This window comes from Spinacia oleracea, chromosome 3, assembly GCF_020520425.1.
Source record: "Spinacia oleracea cultivar Varoflay chromosome 3, BTI_SOV_V1, whole genome shotgun sequence".
In the NCBI taxonomy this organism is placed as follows: domain Eukaryota; kingdom Viridiplantae; phylum Streptophyta; class Magnoliopsida; order Caryophyllales; family Amaranthaceae; genus Spinacia; species Spinacia oleracea.
Window position 1 is genome coordinate 112434529 of NC_079489.1, and position 21694 is coordinate 112456222.

Genomic DNA, 21694 nt, shown 5'->3' on the forward strand with positions numbered 1-21694 from the left:
CCGACAACTTTGGGTGTCATGCCCTTCGTCGTTGTGGAAAGCACAGAAAGGGGCTTGTGGGCAGGAGGTGGTCATTCGTCGGGGGGACGGTTCTATCCCCAGACTCGGTCCTTCAGCAAGGAGGATCTCGTCAAGAGCCGTGTTGAACATAAAGGGACCCCTAGAGGACGACCTCCTTCGCCCCCTTTTTTCCTCGGAGCCACAGCCATTCTTCCTTCGGGTGACGCTCTCATGCTGTCTTCTAGGAGCCTCTAGAGAGTAATGGCCCTCATTTTTCTTCTGTAAAGTTCGTCTCGTCTATCTTCCTGGACGTTCCTCTTTGACATGCCGACTCTCTCCCTCCAGGGTGCGTCTCTTCATAGGTGAGTCGGGATTTTCTGACAAAAACTCTACCATCCTGCCATTATCGTGCTTAGGATTGACTTCGTGAGAACCATCCAACAAGGGCCGCACAGAAATGATGGCAGCAGGCTGACTAGCTGCCGCGTCACAATGAGTGTTGGACCCATCTTTAGACACTCCTTCTCTGGCTGGGAGTTCTGATTTGCCCTTGGTTTTTCCGCAGTTAGTTTGAAGTTCAGCCATGACACTGTACCTCCCCACAGACGGCGCCAAATGTTGTGGGATCTTTTACGGTGCTGACGTGGTACGCGTTCCTCGGAGGTATCAAGGATGACCTGGCACGAACTTCGGGTAACCTTGGGATCTGAGCTATTTATAGTGTTAGGGTTTCTTGGGGACTGTGCCCTCAACCCTAGCTGTGGGGTGTGTGCCCCTTGGGGATTTAGGACACGTGGTATTCGGCCCGCAATGATGAACCTTTTACCATTTGGATCTGCCTTCTCATAGAGGATGGGCCTTCCAAAATTGGGTTCTGCTCTTATTTCGTTTGGGTACCAAGGTTTGGGCCTTCTTTCTAGGTTTGAGCCCAGCTGGCCGGTATTGATCGTTGTATCCTCTTTGGGCTTTGTGGTGGAGATATTCAAGCCCACATCAATTATTATTATTATTATTATTTTTATTATTATTATTATTATTATTATTATTATTATTATCATTAGTATTATTATTATTATTATTATTATTATTATTAGTGTTATTATTAGTATTATTATTATTATTATTATTATTATTATTATTATTATTATTATTATTATTATTATTATTATCCATTCGTCCCAGATTAGTTGTTACACTTCTAAATTAGGAATGACCCCACAATTATTATATTGTCTCTCTCTTTCCACTAAATTTTTTTGTCCCCACACCCTCTATCATTCAATTAAAAAAAAAATATCCCACTAACTCCTATTACATCTACTTTTTCAATAAAATAACAATTGATAATCAAACAACCACTTATCACCTAAAATTTTGTGCAAAGATAAGTGTAACAACTAATCTGGGACGGAGGGAGTATTATTTATATTATTATTATTTTATTTTATTTACTATTATTATTATTTATTATTAATTACCATAAGTTATTATTTATCATTTATTATTATTTTTAGTAATTAATTAAGGGTTATTAATTATTAACTATTTAGTTGTTAATTATTAATTATTAATTATTATTAATATTTATCATTTATTATAATTATTTGGTAACTAAGTACAGATTATATTATTTATTATATAGTTATTTAGTTATTAATTATTATTTTTTATTATTATTTTGTAATTAACTAGAGATTACTAATTTTTAATTTTTAATTATTTATTATTAATCATTAATAATTTATTATTTATTATTAATAATTTATTAATAATCATTAATCATTTATTATTTATTTTAGAATATTCGGTTAAGTTCAGTTCAAATCAGTTCAGCTCAGGAGCATTCAGTTCAGTTCAATTCAGTTCAGTTCAATTCAGTTCACTTCGGTTCAGCTCTAAAGAACTGGGCCTAAGAATTTAATAACTAACCATTGCGAGATAGAACATTGCGGTAGCTTTTACTCGCTTGAACAAAATATAGAAAATATTCTGTATAATAGGTGTTTCTATAAATCAGTATCATTTGTTCTGAGTAATCCTCCTGTGATCAACTCGAGCATGAGGGACTTAGAAGTTGCCTGTTGACAACTCTGAACTCAAAAATGTTCAACAGAAAACCTCCTTTTTTAAAACATCCACAACCAAAAATTGCAGAAAGTATGGTAGTACAAAATTAATTTCGCCTCTGACGAATACCAGGTAAAAAACCAAGGACTCAATATGCCAGGAGGTGGCATTTCTCTGAAATACTTCAACTTATGTAATAACAGTTGGCTCGGACCTCCCAGTAAACTCTTGCATCTTAGAAAGCTTTAGGGCAACATCCACCTGCAATAGAGTGCATTTAAAGGTAAGAATACCATGGGAAGAAAGTGGTAACCAGAGTTTATGTGAATGGTTGAACAATCTCACAAGAGGTTTAAGTGCTTCCTGAGAGTCTCTGCTAATTTTTGAGGAGTCGTTTTCATATTGCTCAATGTACACACGAACTGTAGCTCCTTCCGAACCAGTTCCAGAAAGGCGGAACACCTACATTAATTAATGGTCAAACATAAAACCAAAGCAAAACATCAGACATTAGCGAGAGCACACAGGAACCGTTCAATTTAATAAGATCACAGACCCATATAATTTTACTAAATAGAAGCTCTTTACCAATCGTGAGCCATCTTCAAACAGGTAGCGAATACCCTGGTGCTTTGAAACTGAGCCATCAACAGGATCAGTGTATTGAAACTCATCAGCACTCTTCACATTGGCCACAGCAGAATTTACTCCCTTCACGATCCTAGTTAGATCAGGGGACAGAAAAGCTTCGGAGTTCAGAACTTCAGATAACATAAAGCAGACCTTGAATGTCATTATGTATTAAAGTGATACTTAGAGAAACTTGCATGAAAAATGTTATGGATTCACAACATTTCAACGGCAGCTCCAACTATTTAAATATAATAGGAGTTTCTCAGAATGTTAAGAATCCATATGTTAACAGTGCCAAATCCAGTAGCTGTCAAATACGACCATTGAGTCAAAAACTGCATCCTGCAACTTACCCTGCTTGAACGAACTCCAGGATGGAATAACCAAATAATTACCAACCTACATATCTAAGAGTAGAATTAGCTATTTAGTTTTTTCTTGATACTAGCAGACCCAAGCCACTCTTTCATTTTATGCTACCAGCAGCCTACCTGCTTACCAATATACATATATTCTTCTAGTCTCCTTTACACCCTAGTCCATAAATTATATAAAATTGGCATATGAACAATCGAGAATAGGAATATCATCCCTATTGACATATAAAATTGGCATATGAACAATCATCCCTCACTTGCTCACCCGCCCAGCAAACGATGTCATCATTAATCATCACAGTGTCACAAGTACATATAATAACCAACAAAAACATCCGATCTCCAAAATGTTGAGAGTTGTAAACAAAGCATAGGTCCGGCAATGAATAACACTTCAGCTCAGTAAAGTATTCATTTAAACCTGTGGTCATATTTTCACAGGAGCCAATCGGCTCAATATGAGAAGCAAGCCCAAGGAATGATAGAGCAACAAATGAGTGTGATGTGCATTGGATTTCTTTCTTCACATATTACTGGAAACTAGTCAACATGTTCTGGAATACTCCTGTTTTCCTAGGTTCAACTCAGTCATTTTTTTTTTGGGTATTGTTGAGGAATAGGCAACTTGGGTCCCATGTTGTGGGGTTTTGGATGGTAAAAGGAAAAATGGCCAGAGACAGAATAAAGCAAAAGCAAGTAAAACTTTAAAAAGCAGAGAATAAAACTAAAAAAACAGAGGTAAAAGGAAATTGAGTAGGTCATATAGAACTTGAATTCAACCATCAAATAGCGTATAATTCAAATTAAATCACATTACACCCAACAATAATAACGTGTTTGATATGCTTAAAATTCTTCATAATCTCATTTATTACTATAAATACAATGATATTCAATCGGTTAGGTCAAAACGGGTTCGGTCGGGTTTTGACCCATTACTTTTCCGGTTGCTCGGGTTCAGATAAAATCGGATTACGGGTAACAAAAATCTTGTTCAAGACCCAGTATTTTCGGGTCAAGTTCGGGTCGGTTTTTGGGTCAGGTCGATTTTTGACAGGTCTAAGTGTAACTATCCTTATTAAGGGAAAATGCCCAAAAATATGAGGAACAGAAGTACTATGTTCAATAATTATGTCATTGCATCACGTCACACTATTATCATTCATTAGGTTTGACATTGAATTTTTTTTCCCTTTTTCTCCCCAAGCTATAACTCCAGTTCTATCTTTTCATTTTTGATCCATGTTGGAGTTACATTGTAGTCTTCGTTGACTCCTCGTTAGAATCATCATCATAATCGATCATCCATCAGGGATGCTCGGTCAATAAATTCCTATTCCCCTAGCCTACAATTTTTTATTTTTTAGTTTGGATAAGACAATTTTTAAAAGTTCTACTTTCAAGTACTTTTATATGTTTTGATCAGCCTGTTGTTAGATTGTTCGACTGCTAGTATTCAGCTGATTGAGACAAGCATAAAACAAACAACACAAATGTTTTCCCATGTTTGGTACAGGCTGGAAGATTGGGATAAGTAATAAAGTTACTAAAATACCATTACTAACTCCCTCACCTTATACCTTTCCTCCTTCCTTTTCATTAAAGGGTAAATATGTCTTTTAAACTTATACTTATCCCTCCTCTTTATTACACCACCCCCTCTTACTCAGATTTCATACTTGTCGTTTACTTTTGATACTAAGATTTATAAATGTGAGAATTCTTGAGCCATGTTTGTTGCCGTAGGCTCACTACACTATTTATTATTTGATTCTATTTATAGTAACCATAGCGGGATACAAGCTAAAGTTACGCACCGATCGGTCTATCAGGTTCAGTATCCAATCCCGTGTGGACTTGGCCTCTCCTAGTTCTTCCACCGTCTGTTCTCTAGCATGTATCTTAGGCTGTAATGAAGCGATTCCAAGCTTACATAGGCTTGCGCTAGACATAGTAGGTAAGAAATTCACGAGTCGCCCGCGAAAGTATAGCTTGGCTTAGTTCTACGATCCTCTTTTCAAAAAAGAAAAAGCTATTCCTTCTATTTCCACCCCTTATCACTATCCTTTCCCTCTAATTCCCTTAAACAAATACCCCAAAATGCATAAGAATAAATTAGTTTTTTATCCAATTTTCAGTGAAAATAAGGTAGCTTAACTTTAGTGATAAAATACTAAATGCATATTAGAAATTTTCTAAGACTTAAACCCCCCCCCCCCCCCCCCCCCCCCCCGATCTCCAAAGAAAAGAGAAAATATCCAAGGTCCGCTACTGGCTGCTGGATGTGTTTATCATAGTTCACTTTGAAAACACAACATAAAGCTAATCCAGGCAATTAATAACTTCCTGTTTTCCCAGGGATTAGAGCAGATAACATTATTTATACGACTTAATTTGCAGAATCCAGTAAAAAACTCTAATTCATACTAAAGGCTAGTTGCTTCTAATATACCATTCATGTAGTTTCCTTATCAATATGATAATGGAAGTTTGTCTCACTGTACTTTTGATTCATTGATCAATTGTGCATCCCGCAAGATGCAAATAGACATGTACGATCAAAATTAAGCAACTTTACAATCACATGAACTGAAATATAGAACGTCGGCTTACTTGTTAACTTCAGAGAGATCAGATTGCAGATTGACCAAATTTGCCATAAGTTCTTTTGCACCACCTGCATCAACATTCTTGAGGAAACAATTTTCTATTAACTAACTAATTGATATCAAATGATAAACAAAATGGTAATGCCAAGCTCATAAGATGCACAACAAATACTCCTTTAATTAAATTTAATTGTCTCTTAAGGTAATGCACAAGACTAGTACTTAATATAAACAAGTAAGTAATACTGCATATTACCTCCGTTTCAAAATGATCTTTACGGTTACTATTTGCACAATATTAAGTCAAAATAGGGAAAGTGTGTAAAAGGTGAGTGAATATAATAAAATATGGATAAAGTAAGATAGATGTGTAAAAATGTGGGTTGGGTGCTCAGTTTTAAAAAGCGCGAAGCGCACTGAAACGCAAAAGGGCCCTGGAGCTTAAGCGCAAAGCAAAAGCGCACGCTTTTCGTAGGCGAAGCGCACCCGGAAAGAAATAATAAATTTTCAAAAGTTCAGAAAATATGGAGAAAATATGGAAAGAAAAGATGAAAAAAAAAGAGAAATCAAAACGATGAAAGAAAAATTCAGAATCTGATGGGAGAAATCCGGCGAGAAGGCTAGAGATATCCGGCTACGGGAGAAAATTGCACTAGGGTTTTCAAAAACTTCCCAAATATTCGCTTTTCAAAAAAAGAAATCACGTGATACTTTAAAAAAGAAGATTAGAGTCACGTGGCTTTATTTTTTATAAAAAAGAAGGGTCTGATGTGCCCAGACTACAAGAAGCGCAAAAGCGCTAGGAAGCGCAGAAGCATCGAAGCGCTAGGAAGCGCGCGCTTCTTGTATGTCGCTAGGCTTCGGCTGGCAGAAGCGTTTTGTTGTGAGCTTCTGAGCTTCCGAGCTTTAAGCGCAAAAAAGCGCGCTTTTTAAAACTAAGGTTGGGTGTAAGAAAAAAATGAATATAAAGGAAAATGAGTGGAAAGTTGTAACTATTTTAGGATAAGATATTAAATTTTCATGTCCAAAAATAAAATAATGCTTAATGTATAGAACATTATGAAACATACTAAAACAGAAAGTGTACTAAAGATCATTTTGAAACGGATGAGTAGGTATTTAATATAGACAAGTAATACCCCATAGGTATTCTACGGGACAAGTAAGTATGTGGGACAGTATACAGAATGAGATAATTTAGCAGTGGGCAAACAGTTGGGAAAAGAGAGAGTACCTCATAGTCATATCTTGTGTAATAGTGCCGGCCATACGTAACCCAATGCTGACGAACAATGTCTTCAACGGTCACAAGGTTTTCTCCATTGAGTTTATCCTTGTTCTTCTGTCCAAGAATAGATAGCCATGCCAAAACAGCCCAGATTCCATCCTTCTCGCGTACATGATCAGAGCCTGTTCAGCAAGCTCAATGGAATCACTCTAAATCCTGAAAAGTTCATTAGACATCACATATGAACAAGGAACACAGAAGATGAAGACATACCAGTTCCAAAACTCTCTTCACCACATACTGAACAAAGTCCAGCATCCATCAGGTTACCAAAAAATTTCCATCCAGTGGGCACCTGATATTATGTAAAATAATGCAAATTATGGCATCCATCAGATTACCTTTAAATGGCTTCCAAAGGGAAAAATGAGGCAAATTATTTATGACAGAGAGAGAACCTGTGAACTATAAAGTGAAAGAAGAGGGAAAGAAAACAGCTCAAGAAATCAGTTATAAGAACTAAAGACGAGGATCAATAGTCACCTCAAAGAACTTCAAATTAAGGGCTTTCGCAACAACATCCAGAGCAGCAGAAGTAGGCATGCTCCTGAAAAGTCAATGCAAATGCAGGTACTTTAATAGACATGATGATCCGAAAGAAAGGAAGAAATTATTGTTCAACTAATTTCACAAAAATATGGCTGTACAACATACTAACACTGAAATAGATGCAATGTCCAGAAATGACTATGGAGGAGAAAAGTATTCAAGATGCTTAAACACGGTGAAAACCATTGTTGCAGTATATGTTACATCACTGATAAAGCGAGTAATTTTTACCATGTCTAAGAATGTTTAATACCGAGGGCAGCAACAGGTATGTACACACCATACACAATGCTAGAAAAAAGGGCCGAAATCCACAAAACCCAACAGACTGGAGCTAGATGCCAGAACAAACTGTATGAAAACAAGATAAAACAGAACTAGTAACCCTTAAACATACCTAGCAACTCCCTTCAGACCACCAGAGAAGTATGGAATTGCTTCTACAGCATTAGCAGCAATAATAGCAACTGAATCCGAGGGGGTCACAAAAAACCTAGGAAAAAGACAAGTTAGATATAGAAGTTCCTCGCAAGACATGACCTCAATCTTCAAACGTAGAACCTACCTTTTACCCAGTACCATATTACGGTCAGCATCACCATCGGCAGCAGCACCAAATTCAGGCGGTTCACCTTCCGTGTTTGATTTGCCCAATCCCATGCGTTGGACTAATTCCTTCGCGTAAGTCAAATTGGGATCAGGATGCCCTCCACCAAAATCTTTCTATAAAGATGCAAGAGCGACAGTTAAGGAATCTCTTTGACCCAGACAATAGTTTAATAAAATCAAACAGCACAAAAACCATTTGACCTTTGGTGTACAGTTCAACAGCGAACTCTCATTGGCGCCAAGCTCTTCTACAAATATACGCTTAGCATAAACACCAGCAACTCCATGAAGGGCATCATAACTAGAAATGGGGAGGAATACCAACAGAAAATTAGCAGACATAGCATATGGTTACAACATAAGTGCTTCGATATCAATCTCATGTATATTACCAGAATGTGAATTTTGGACATGAGAGCAGCTTTTTAATAGCCTCGAAATCAAAAATTGACCTGTTCATGCAACACAGAGACTACACGTCATTATCCAAGTTGATGCCAAAAGATTTTATTGCCTATAACAATTAATATAAGGCGGCCAAAATTTTGAAAATAAAAAATTTAAGAATGCAAAAAAAATTCAGTTTATGGCCGATAAAGTTCCTACACAAGAAGAATAGATTTTCTTCAATATAAAAAAACTTGAGTAATATACTATGTCAAAGATTTAACAGAAATTTGTTTTCAAATGCTAACTAGCGGAAGCACTAATTCACCCTAAGGCCTAAACCACGGACCAGAACAATTTAAAATATGGGTCACCGATCACTACAAAACCAGTGTACAGAAAGCTCTTGATAGAAGATGGGTCGTCCAATTGAAGCTAATTTCCTAAGATTAACAACAAATTATTTAAAGCAATGATGCAAGGATGTTATGCATCATCTGGTAGCAAGAATCCTAAGCATGCATACCTCCTGTCTAAAAATTGCAGCTCCTCTATCGAAGTATAGATTTTGGGGCCCCATACTGCAGTAAATCTAATAGAATGGACATTTTCACACCCTCAGAATTTCACCCAATTTGTTGAAAAACAATCTTTTAGATATTACCCAATCATGTACCTCAGCCAAAGCCCTCACCCAAGAAAATACTTGGCACATCATGCACCTCAGCTAAGGATAAGGCCCACACCTAAGGATATATTTGGCACATCAAAGGCATGGCATTGAACTGTTTTCAAACACCACTTCGAAGCTAGAGAGACTTTAATAGCTCTTCCTAATGCCTAGTTAACTCTTCCTAATGCCTAGTTAGAACAGACATGCAACCCAAAGTGGTGAACTGAAATCTACGTAACAACAAAGAAGCTTAAGTCTTGAATTCTTTATGGCATAAGAAATAACAACAGCACAAAAGCATGTTCAAATTTATCTGATTTAAAAAGATATTTTACAGAAAATTAAAATAATGGACCCTGGAGGCCTGGATTCAATCCACTGAAAACCAAATGATAATATGTGGTCCTGAGAAGGCACATGCGGATTGTAAAAGCCATTAGACTTGCGGATTGTAAAAGCCATTAGACTTGCGGATTGTAAAAGCCATTTTTTAGACTTACTTCATCAACTTCACATAGGTATCAGTTGAATCAAAGACTTCAACCTCGAATTTTCCATCAGGACCTGAGAAGCTAGTTGTGCCTACTTTAGAGATATCAACCTGGAAAAAACAGAAACCAATTTGACAAATGCTAAAATACCAAACTACTCCGTATTAAACTAATGGCCTATTTTGTAGGCAGTAAAAAAATGACAGTAATGGTAAAGAATATATACATATATGTAACTTATAAGGAAAGTCCCAAGCCAATGTCCATGGAAATTCTTGTCCATCTCCAAACATCTATCTTTGTTCAGTCCGACTAACTCACTTCATCATCTTGATATCATTACCACCCTATGACTGGTAATGGAAATTTATGAAAGAAAACACATCTTTGGGGTTCAAGTTTCATTACCATGGACATTGACATGTGGCTTTATTTACAAAAGTTACATTAACATACAAGTTCAACCATTCCACCATTTATTACCATCTACCAAATGGGCCATTCAGACCATCATCTTCATGTATGAAAACAATACATCAGGCAGATCTTCAGCAGTCAGGTACTCATTTATGGTAGTTGTATTCTCATAAATCTTATCAGTAACTCCCTCTGGAGCTGGTCCTCCGTTTTCCATGTTATACTTTATTCCAAAGTCCTGCATAGAAATGGAAGATCAAATGAGCAATAAATTTTGCAGAATTCTAAAATAGATTTTGCAGAATTCCAAATTCACCATTTATGAATTATGCTACAACTGTAGGATAAACAAACCTCATTAGGGCCTCCAGGATTATGACTGGCAGTCAATATAAATGCCCCGGAAGCCTTAGATCCCTATCATCAGAAGTCCAAGTATTAACTTAACATGAAACCTTTTGAAAAACTCCCACAACCTGCGAATATGCCAAACTTACATCTTTCCCAACTCTTTCACGTATCACGGCTGAGACGGCAGGTGTTGCAAGCAGTGTATTTTGACCAACCCAAACACATTTAACTCCATTTGCAGCTGACATCTTAATAATAATCTGTCGTTTTGAGCCGGAAGCAACAGAAAACAAATATATGTTAACAAAACCCCAGCTTCCAAAAATAAAAATGCAAGGAATGCATTTCACAAAGAGAATCAGGTGACAGGCATGTACATCAGGACAACAACAAAGCTCCACATGAACAAACCCACACTGAAATTTGGCTCAAAATAAATGTTGGGTACATACAAAAATTTGGTACATAACTGATATGTATTATCGAACAGAAAAGAACATTGTAAAATGTAAAAAGTAAGCAGGAAGAGGGAACAATATGGTTGGCAAGCAAACCTGGATAGCTTCTTCGGAGTAATAACGCCCGTCGCCTGAAACAACAAGTGTTTTACCTGCATTGACATGCATTAACCAATTAATCAACTGGCTACACAGAAAAGTACCGTACGCATATCGCAGTTCAAATTGTGACTCTACCCATATGAATATTGACAAACACCTGAGCCACTATACTGTTCAACCAACACTAGTTCAAGAAACCGTAATATAATATACTCTCTTGGTAACTTTGATAAAGAAGACTGTTTGAATATCTCATTGAATAAATCACACCTCTTTAATCTGCTGGGACTTCTCTTCTCCATTTCTACATCTCTCCTTCCGAAGAGGATAGAGATGGGGACTTCATTGTTTTGCACATTCTCTCATAGTTTAAGTGGATTTTCATCTGTGACCTTCATTTGTTTGGTAAGAGACAGCCACTAGTCTCAACTCTAAGTAGACCATAAACAGGTAAACAATTTCGCAGCACAAAGGCAATTTTCATATGATAATTTCATTGCTAAGCACCTTTGAATTTGGAAAAAACTAGCAGAAGACGTTAAAAGGAAAGACAGAAAGTTACAGAGAAGTTATACAAAGGAAGGAAAAAACTAGCAGAAGACGTTATACAGAGAAGTTTTTTAGACAAGTCTCAGCACTTTAGATTTGCTACCTACTCTCAGGGGTATGAGCTTGTGTATGGTCAGTTATAGAACGTTACACCAAACCATAACATTAACTCAACGCCTCAAACACAGTCAGCACACCCTTGCCTAGTATATGGAATCTTAAATGTACATAGCACTACTGTACATAAAGAGGCTTTTTAATCCTCGCCCTTATAATTGCAAAACTGACCAATTTACTACTTTGAGAAAATAAGAGGTAATGAAAAACATGTAACGAACTGGCAAAAGGGAAGGTACTGTCAGTTTTCAGACTTTCAGTTTAACTCGGTTAAATGATACTTGACTAAGAAAGCAGATAACACAGAGGGGAGTTGGTTAGCTTGATACCTAGCTTTATACTCTGTATTTTGCGGATTATCAATAAAAAAAATCTCCATCTTCTTCTCTATGTTTTTTACTATTATCCACTTATCTAGTCTATTACAAAATTGATCTGTAATTTTTTCAATTTCAGCATATTAGAATATGGAAAAACTTTGTAAGAATTAATGCCCTTTCTTCAACCTTCAAATTCCGTCCTTTCTCTTTCACTCCTTTGCTATTACATTGGCGCAATGGTGTCAATACATCGCCATTACCTTTTCTCGTAAGAAAAAGAGTTTACTCCTCTGCTCTTTAATAAGTATTACACTTTCATAAATCGCCCTTTTTTTTAAGTGTCACACTTCTATAATTGAAAACATACTAAACTATTTAATTAGACTCTCCTCTCATGGTCCCCACTCCCAATTATATTAACTTATTCCTCTCTCATATGGTCCTTACAAATACTCACACCATCTTTTCCCACTATAAATAATTCGCCTAAAATCAATTTCTTACAATAAAAAATTACTCCTTTCGTCCCAATTTAGAGTACCCCCTTATCATGTTGACACACAATTTTTGGTAAAATTTTAGAGCGTGATTATCAAATACTTCCTCCGTTCTTTTTTAGTTGACACAATTTGACTTTTAACACTATTTCTATAACTACTTTGACTATAAATTGTGGTTTATACTTCAGAAAAAATATAGTCACGTAGGGTCCTGTTATAACCGTTTCATTATATAGATTTATAATATCAACTTTCTATAATTTTTAGTTTTTTACCCATTGATAATTAAAGATATTTATGATTGAAATCATTGGAAAACGTGATAAAACAATTGTGTCTAACTAAAAAAGAACGGAGTATTATTTTACTGGAAAAAAAAAGGTAGAATGAGATAATGGAGTATTTTTAAACGAATAAGAAAAAGTGTGGGACCCTAGGTTTTAGTAGTGGAAGAAAGAAGTAATAAAGTACTAGTGAGTCCTTGCCAAAAACATAAAGGGCCAATCTAAATTAGGACGGATGAAAAAGGAAACGGGTACTCTAAGTTGGGACGGAATGAGTAACTACTTACTCCATTCGCATATTATTTTAACAAATTCAACACTTAAAAAAAACAGAGGGAGTATATATAAAAGACGACAAAAAATGACAAATGAGGTCTCCCCTGAACCCCATCTCCATAAACAAAAACCAAACAACAAAATCAAAGCTAATGGATCTAATCTCCTACTCCATACCAAGATTTGATGGAATCAATTTCAAAATATCTTCTTCAATTGACGAGCAAGTATTAGATTTCTCAAATGGTATGCATATTTTGATAAGAAATGGCGAATTATGTTTTGAAGGATGTGTTCCCGGAGAATATTTTTTTGTAAAATATGCTTCAGGAATTTTTATTTTTAACAAAAATTGGATGAATGCTGGATTGAAGAAGGAGCCATGGAGGGGAAGTTAACAAGGGAGGAGAAGACACGATGACTTTCCCAATATTCATGGTCTTTTTCATGTAAATCGTTTCGTTGTTTCTTAATCATGCCCTTTGATGTCTAGCTTTTCAGGAAAAAAAACGTTCTCTTAGGCGAGAGTCTTTGTGTGGACATTTTTTATTTTTTATTTTTGATAAATCAAAACATTGCATTGCACCTAAAGATATCTTTACAACCTCATCTTCACCTCCGCTGCAAGCAAACCTGCTAGGCATGACTCCTCGCAAAACAAAGGGAAGAAACAAACTAAAGCCTTAAAAAGGCCAAAAGACAGACCAAGGAAAGTTCACGAAGATGTAAACCAATTCCTATCCTTTACATTCACTCTCCTACCTATCATTCTACCTCTACACTTTACAATGTTTAATATCTGTAACTGATTTATCTATACTAGGTCTGTTTCTTGGCCTTGTTAAGGCCTTAATGTGTTTCTTCCATTTTGCGAGGAGTCATGCCTGGTTTGATTGCAGCGGAGGTGAAGATGAGGTTGTAAAGATATATTTAGGTGCAATGCAATGTTTTGATTTACCAAAAAAAAAAAAAATGTCCACACAAAGACTCTCGCCTAAGAGAACATTTTTTTCTGAAAAGATAGACATCAAAGGGCATGATTAAGAAACAAAGAAACGATTTATATGAAAAAGACCATGCCCATCCACAATCTAAAATCCTCTAACTCCTTGTCATGGGCCAGGGAAGCATTATGATGACAAGATATATCGAGTGGTCGTGTCAGACAAAAAAGATTGCTCTCCCTTGCCAAACATGCTCCAAAATAGTGCAGGCAACCCGCCTTAATCTTGAACCTCACCAAAGAGGAATACTTGTGAAACATAATTCCAAAGGAAATCATGTTATACCCCCTAATGAAAACATCATCCAACCACGTTTTTATGCAACCTATATTTGCTCTTGAAATCACAGTACTTAAGCCACAACCATTTTCCCACAAGAACAATTATTTAGAAATCACTCTACAAAAAGTAAAACCTCCTTCTCCAGACAGCAAGCTAAACCCCATCTCACGAGATGGTCCTTCCTCACATCCCTAAACTCATACAATTACGGCTCTCCTTAATCACTAATATTTTTTGGATACTCTCAAGGGTTTGAAGAGGGATAGACACGGAGGGAAAAAAAAAAGAGATTCAAACAGTGGAATCTGAAATGACCTCAAAGATCTATAACATGTGAGGACCTTCTAAAAATTTATCAAAGTCATATTACTTAGAATAGAATAGTGTTGACATACCCTTTCTAGCGATCTGCCAAGAACACTAACAGTTAAATAAACAGAAAAATTGATAGAGGTTTGTCCGTAACTCTCTTGAGAGTCGTGACCAAGTGAATATGGAAATAAATAGAAAAAGAATTAGACAAACTACCTCTAATCCAACGCCTCATAAGGCCGACTCAACTACATCAAGAAAATTCCAAGTCACTTATTGTATGCCTTCCCAAAAAAACACCTCCTACATGCTTTCTGATCCACTATTTCATTGGAGACAATAGTTGCATCAATAATATGCCTGCCCCCTACATGAGCACACCGGACAGAAAGACGGTGTAGGTAAGCAACTCTTCTAATCAATCAACCAACTCATTAATGGCAATTTGGTTTGTAATTGTGCACCACGAATGCATAGTGATAGGATGCTAATTCCGGATGGTTGATGGAAGGAAGATTTTTGTGAACGTGGACAATTAACTTGAAATCCTCTACCCCAATAACCGAGATCATACAGCTTTAATGATGAATGGCCAGCAAGTCATCCTTGATCATAACACCAGGGTGTAAAAGACCATCGTAAAACTAGGAGCCCGCTGTCTTATCCATATCCCTAACAAACAATGTTGTCCAAACTCCTCAACAAGTCTCTCCAACCAGCTACATAGAAACCTCCCCCTCAGAAAGAGAAGATTTGTGCGCAACCCTCAATCCTAAGCATTAAATCCACTTTTAAATGAACATCTTATGAACTTTTAGATCTCTAAATTTTAAATAACATCAACATCTTTGAACACCTTTCATTATCACTATCCCTTCTCCCCCTCCCCTCTCATTCATAACTTTGAAAAAGATTTTGAGCAAGCATCCCCCTCTCTTGCCCACTTAACTTTCATCTTCTTAACTTGATTGAACCGCTATTCTTAAGCTCCATGCTTTAAAGAATTCTTTTTCTCCATTACAAAGTCGGAATCAATCTCCAAATGCCTCCTTAAGTCCTTATACCACACTTTCAACTTATCTTTCAAGAACATAACTTCTATATAAAACAAAAAGTCGTTAATAAACCCTGGACATCACAATCACCCAAAGACTCTTCCATTAGCAGCTTAAAACTAGGTGCTATGCTCTCAAAAGGAGAAAGGAAAGGTCCTCACTGAAGTGGAATTAAGCAAATTTACCTCTTAGTAATATTAAAATTGAATTTCATAATTTTACCTCTAATAAAATTAGCAATAATAATACTCCCTCCATTCTTGAATGTTAGTCTCCTTTTCTTATTGAGTTATTTTTTTTATTAGTCTCATTTGGAATCTTTCCTTATGTTTCCCAACACTTATCTCCATTATACCCTCATAGATATTCAAATGATCTACTTGTTTATTCTTAAGTAAGTTTTTGTAGCCATCAAACCCCTTAATTATTTCTCTATCCTAATCACATAGGTTGGATTCTATTAAAATTCATATGACAAGTGTTCTTATGTTGGATTATCTTAGATTCCTAAAGGGACTAACATTCAAGAACTGAGGGAGTAACTAATTTTCATCTTTTACTTTGAAAATTAGCAATTTCGGAATTCGGATTATGAATTAGGTCAATGCACAATACATTGTTCCACCTAGAATCATAACAAAGAACTTAGAAATTACATTAGCTAAATCCAAACAAACTGCAAGTAACAGTAAACTCTAAAGGATGACAATTATGATTATCATTTAAAAAAAATGCAACAGAAATGAGTACTAAGGAAAGAGTACTGAGCAACACTTCTTACAACATCAGTTATTGCTAGGTTTAGATTTAGGGGGAGGGGTGAGCAAGGATTTCAACCTCCTTTTTTAGTTTTATCACTTTGAGAATGGAAAGAATGAAGAAGAAACCTTTTGTTAGAATATCAAAATAATGGGGAATTGTATTTACGTGTATTGCTGTTGTTGTTTTTCCTATCCACCTAAGTTGAGTTTTCTTCTAGTCTTTCACACAACACACTCAATACAATATTACTACCACAATGCAAAGAATTTATCATCATGAATATATTGCGAAAGTTAATAAATATGGAATTCAAAACATTATAAAGTCCAGCCAATTTATAAACTGCATGAAAGGAAAATGTTAAACCCACCTTTTATCCTATCCGCTGTGAGGGCATTGAATGTGCACTGAACAAAGTTTTCTAAGTAATGAGGTTGCGCAAACACTTTAACCTGGATAAAGGGAAAGAATCAAAGAATGAACAAGGGTATCAATTTTCATCCACCCTCAATTTATTTGGCCTAATCAGTAGTTACTCTAAGCATTTTTTTTTTCACTTCACATGGTTTCTATACACATAAAACAAGTAACGAAAAAGTTGGATGAAAATCCTATCATGTGGCAATCTTGCACCCAAAAAAAAGTGTTTTGACATTCATTCGAAGGACCAATGAGAAGATAACAAAGTAGTACGCAAAAAGAATTATAGGCAAAGTACCAAAAGTAAACATTTTCTTTGAGTTTCATTTACTTTGTGCATATAGTATATAGCCTGAATCATTCCATGCAAAATTTTAATTTCTTTTTCCATTGTATCTTTTTTTTTAATATCTAATAGTCTAATACAGATAAAATTCTTCTAATGTTCACAACAAAATTTATGAAGGGTATTACTTTTTAGATCATTTTAATAAACATGAAGAATGTATACTGCGGCTCTAAAACTCTTTAACTAAATGAAAATAACTGAAGGGAATATCCATAACTTAAGATATCCATATTGATATTAACTTGCTTATAGCGTTACTTTATTTTTAACATTTTGAAACAATTCTTCATAAGTCATTACTAAGAATACTAACTAATAAGTTAAGTGCATATTATGCCCATATATTGGAGTATGTTACTCTAAATGAGTTTTAATTATCATAAACCCGAAGGATTTCCCGTGCACTAAAAATCTTTCTTCATTAAATTATGAATTGTTTATAATTCGGTGCCTTGTTTCCTCTTCGGTGTCAGCATGGCACATAGGATACTCTTACTATTACCAAGCTAAAACATTAAATCATTGATTTGACAAAGCCATATTAGCCCGTATTGAAACTTAAGGTGAAATACTGATTTGTAACCAAATTACAGAGTGAAAAACTAGAACTTATAAGGATAACAGATGACATCAACTATCCGAACACGTAACGATCCCACCATCATAGATCTCTACAAAGGTGCACATGAAAGTCGGTAGGAATTGATGAAATCACAAACATCAAATGTCACCATGTTATATAACCAGAAGAGGTCAAGTATCCTAAATCATTCAACAATATGGCATTGGCCACGACCACATTTATCTACAATCATGTTTGCCAGTCCAAATCCAAATCCTAACAAAATTTTCTATGGTAATTATCATATTCTCTAATAAACTATCCAAACATGTGTCGATCCGACTATTTTGGATCTCGTGGTGTTCCACGGGAAACCAATTCGAAAAATCAGATAAAATAAATAAATAATCAAGTTTTAGTAATCACGCAATGAAGCAATCACACGCTAACAAACATCATAACATGTAATATAATCAAAAGAGGTCAATCATCCGAAGTTATTTAACTATGATTTGCAAGTCCAAATTCAGGTCCTGACAACATTCTGAATAGTTCATAAAATCATGTTCATCAACAACTGCGAAAAATGAGAAACGTCGAAAACACAAAAACCACCGCAAAATTGACATCTAATACGGATCTGAATTTGATCAAATATCACTGCCAATAAGATCGAACAATGCAATAACACAAACGCATTGGATTAGATCAAAATTTAAGCAAACAGGATCACAAAAACAAAGAAAAAATTGAAAGATTAGACGACCTTCTTCCGAAGACCAGAAGTTCCTGGCTTCTGGCCATCGTAAGGCTTGGTTTGAATGCGAGAAACTTTGAATGTAGCCATTGATGCTTGCCTTGGTTCAATGTCGAGATGCAAAGGTTAGTGAGAAAGAGAGGAGAGAGAAAGGAAAGGCGTAAGCTTACAGAATTTATGATTTCGAGGTGGCAATTGGAGAGATAATCTAGTGTCAAAGTGAGGTGGGACGGGAGTGGCTCATTATAAAGCGTAAAATTGGATCAGACAAGTTATTAATGGTTTAGTATTCTGTTACTTTTATTTATGGTTCTTAAAATTACAACAGTACCAATTATCAAAATGAGTCTTTTTTTTCCCTTATTTAACGGAACTCAAATTAAGTCTTTTGGCTAAGTCCGGTTCTATGATTTTTAAAACAAACAAGTTTTAGTCACTGAGAATTATATGTACCAACTAGATTAGGTCCCGTGCACACACGGATATTTAAAAATTCAAAAGGTCTTGCGCACACAAGGTGTACAATAAATTTATTGTACACCAAGATAACTTTAACTCATTTTTTTGTAACTTTAACCTAATTTTGATTAACTTTTATATTAGTAAAAAAAAGTTTATAGATAAACATTTTAAATAGTTAAATGAATAATTTTATACATTATTAGTGATTTTGAAGAAATAAATTTTATTAAAATGAAAAAAAAAATCACTAAAAAATAGATAACTTTTACGGATTTTTCATGAAATACCCCCGAATTTTGGCGTAATTCACCAAATGCCCCTCGACTTTCAGAAATTCATAAAATAACCCTATTTCAAAACTTAATGTACGAAATACCCCTATTTCAAAACTTAATACGCCAAATATATTTAATGACGTCATCAAACCTATAATCAACCAACTAACGTCTAATTAACTCATTTAATCCCTAATTAACACCCATAATCAACCTAATTAGCCCACCCATTAAACCACGACCCACCCATTTCTTTCTTTTTTCTCTCTTCCCCCTTCTTCCATTAACTCATCATCCACCTCAACTATCATGGCAGCCATGTTTCTGACATCCCCCTCCTTCATCTCCACCTCCACCTCCACCTCCGCCTCCACCCTTGTCCACGCCTACCAAAACAACACACATCCACCCTTGCCAACGCCCACCAACGCCTTCCCTCCCTCTGCTTCCTCTCTCCCCTGGTCAACACTGCAATCAATCCATTGGCTTTCGAGCTAGTATCATCATCTCGTTTACCAGCTCTCCAGGAATGTAAATTAAGATTCGAAAATCGCAAAAAATCAAATCAAATACTAAAATCGCATATAAGCAAAATCAATCAATCAATTTTTTGGGGGAAATTCCCTAGCGTCCATCTTATGGTCAGTATTCTTCGAAGCTTCACCACCGTCGCTGCGCTGATTCCCCCGACAGAAGAAGAAGGAGCCGAAGAAGTCGTAACCCTATGCATAGGCGGAGGCATGAGAGGTGGGGAAGAAGGTGATGGTGATTTGAGGAGAGAGAAATCGAATCATTTCTCTAATGGAAGGATTCGGTTCAACAAGGTGGAGGAAGTGGTGCTGGCTGGTGGTGGTGCAACGAGGAGGCACAAGAAGACGGACATGAGAGAGGAGGGAATTGCAAGGTTGACCAACAACGTTTTCTGGTGAATTCAATTGATCGAAAAATTCCTGTTGAATTCAATTGAATTCAAGTGAAGAGGTTAATTAATTAGAAGGAGGAGAGAGGTTGTTTTTACTTGTGGCTGATGTTGTTATTGTTTCTTGGTGGTGGATGGCAAGTCGACGGAGCTGACGACACACGATGGTGAAGAGGCGGTCCTGGTGGAGCTAAGAAATTGACATCTATAGAAGAAACTGGAAGAAGAAATAGGGGAGAAAGAAAAGAAAAAAGAAAAAAAATGGGGTAGTTAGGAGTTTAGTGGATTAATTGGGAAAAAATGGGTTAATGGGTGCGTTAATTGGGTTAATCAGGGTTGATGATGTCATAAGGGTACTTCGTGTATTAAGTATTGAAATAGGGGTATTTTATGAATTTCTGAAAGTCGAGGGGCATTTGGTGAATTACGCCAAAATTCGGGGGTATTTCATGAAAAATCCGTAACTTTTACATATATAAGCTTAACTTTTAAGCATTTTGAGTTAACTTTTACTCCGGTGTACAATATTTATTGTACAACCCTTGTAAATAAGAATTTGTGTTAAAAATTATTATTTGACTATATTTTTTATAAAAAATTTAATTGAATTATTTATCCCTTAAATCTATTGTGTAATTAATAATCTCGAATGTACTCATTTTATCATATTTTAACTTACTACGTATTATATATTTTATATGTTTAATATGATCGATGATCTGACTAAAATATTTGATATATTTAATATGCTAATTTGACCAAAATATCGAGTAAGAATATTTTCTATTATTGACATGACAGTTTGACTAAAATCTTACCAAAATTTTAATAATGACATATTCCATGATCCTATATTTTTTTCCATATATAAACATTTATACAAAAGGAGAGAAAATAAAAAAAGAATAAAATAAATATATCTTTTTAGGAAAGAGTTTTTGGCGGGAAAATTTTTCACCAGGAAATGACATGTGTCATTCCTGGTGTCTCTTTTAGTATATAGTAATAGATAGATTGCTTGTTGGTTCAGTGATGATTGGAGCTGAACTTGGTAGGAAGAACCTGTATTCGATCCCTGCAACAACAATTAGGAGGGGATTGAAACCTAACCACCTAGAACTCAATCCGATTAGCCCTAAGGGTGAACCGGGTGCTAACACCAAAAAAAAAAAAACTAAGAATATATGTTATAGTTTGCCGAAACAAAAAATTTTGTGTACTCCATAGTAATTATATTGTACATAATAAAAATAAAAAGTCTTATACGCATAAGGTGTATAATAAATTTAGTGTACATCGAGTTCATTTTTATCTAGCCTTTTAAGTAAAACATGTTTTACTTAATTTTTATATTATAGTAAAAAAAATTGAGGGATAAATATTTGAAAGAGGTTAAGTAGTTACCTTTTATACATAACTAGTCTTATATGCACACACAAAAAAAAAAGAAAAAAAAAACTAGTCTTATATGCACGCGA

At 35.5% G+C, this 21694-nt stretch overlaps 1 protein-coding gene across 1 annotated transcript; it reads right to left on the reverse strand.

The window, feature by feature from the left end:
- Positions 1-1966: 1966 nt before the first annotated feature.
- LOC110791728 (phosphoglucomutase, cytoplasmic) lies at positions 1967-18893 on the reverse strand. The gene is made up of 18 exons (XM_021996489.2): positions 18570-18893; positions 16843-16924; positions 11006-11061; positions 10598-10711; positions 10455-10517; positions 10219-10338; positions 9693-9793; positions 8525-8584; positions 8334-8433; positions 8089-8246; positions 7921-8016; positions 7458-7521; positions 7188-7269; positions 6921-7096; positions 5691-5767; positions 2656-2788; positions 2413-2529; positions 1967-2328 (listed from the first exon to the last, which is right to left on the reverse strand). The coding sequence occupies exons 1-18, from the start codon at positions 18648-18650 to the stop codon at positions 2257-2259; spliced, it is 1752 nt and encodes a 583-aa protein (XP_021852181.1). The 5' UTR covers positions 18651-18893; the 3' UTR covers positions 1967-2256.
- Positions 18894-21694: the final 2801 nt, after the last annotated feature.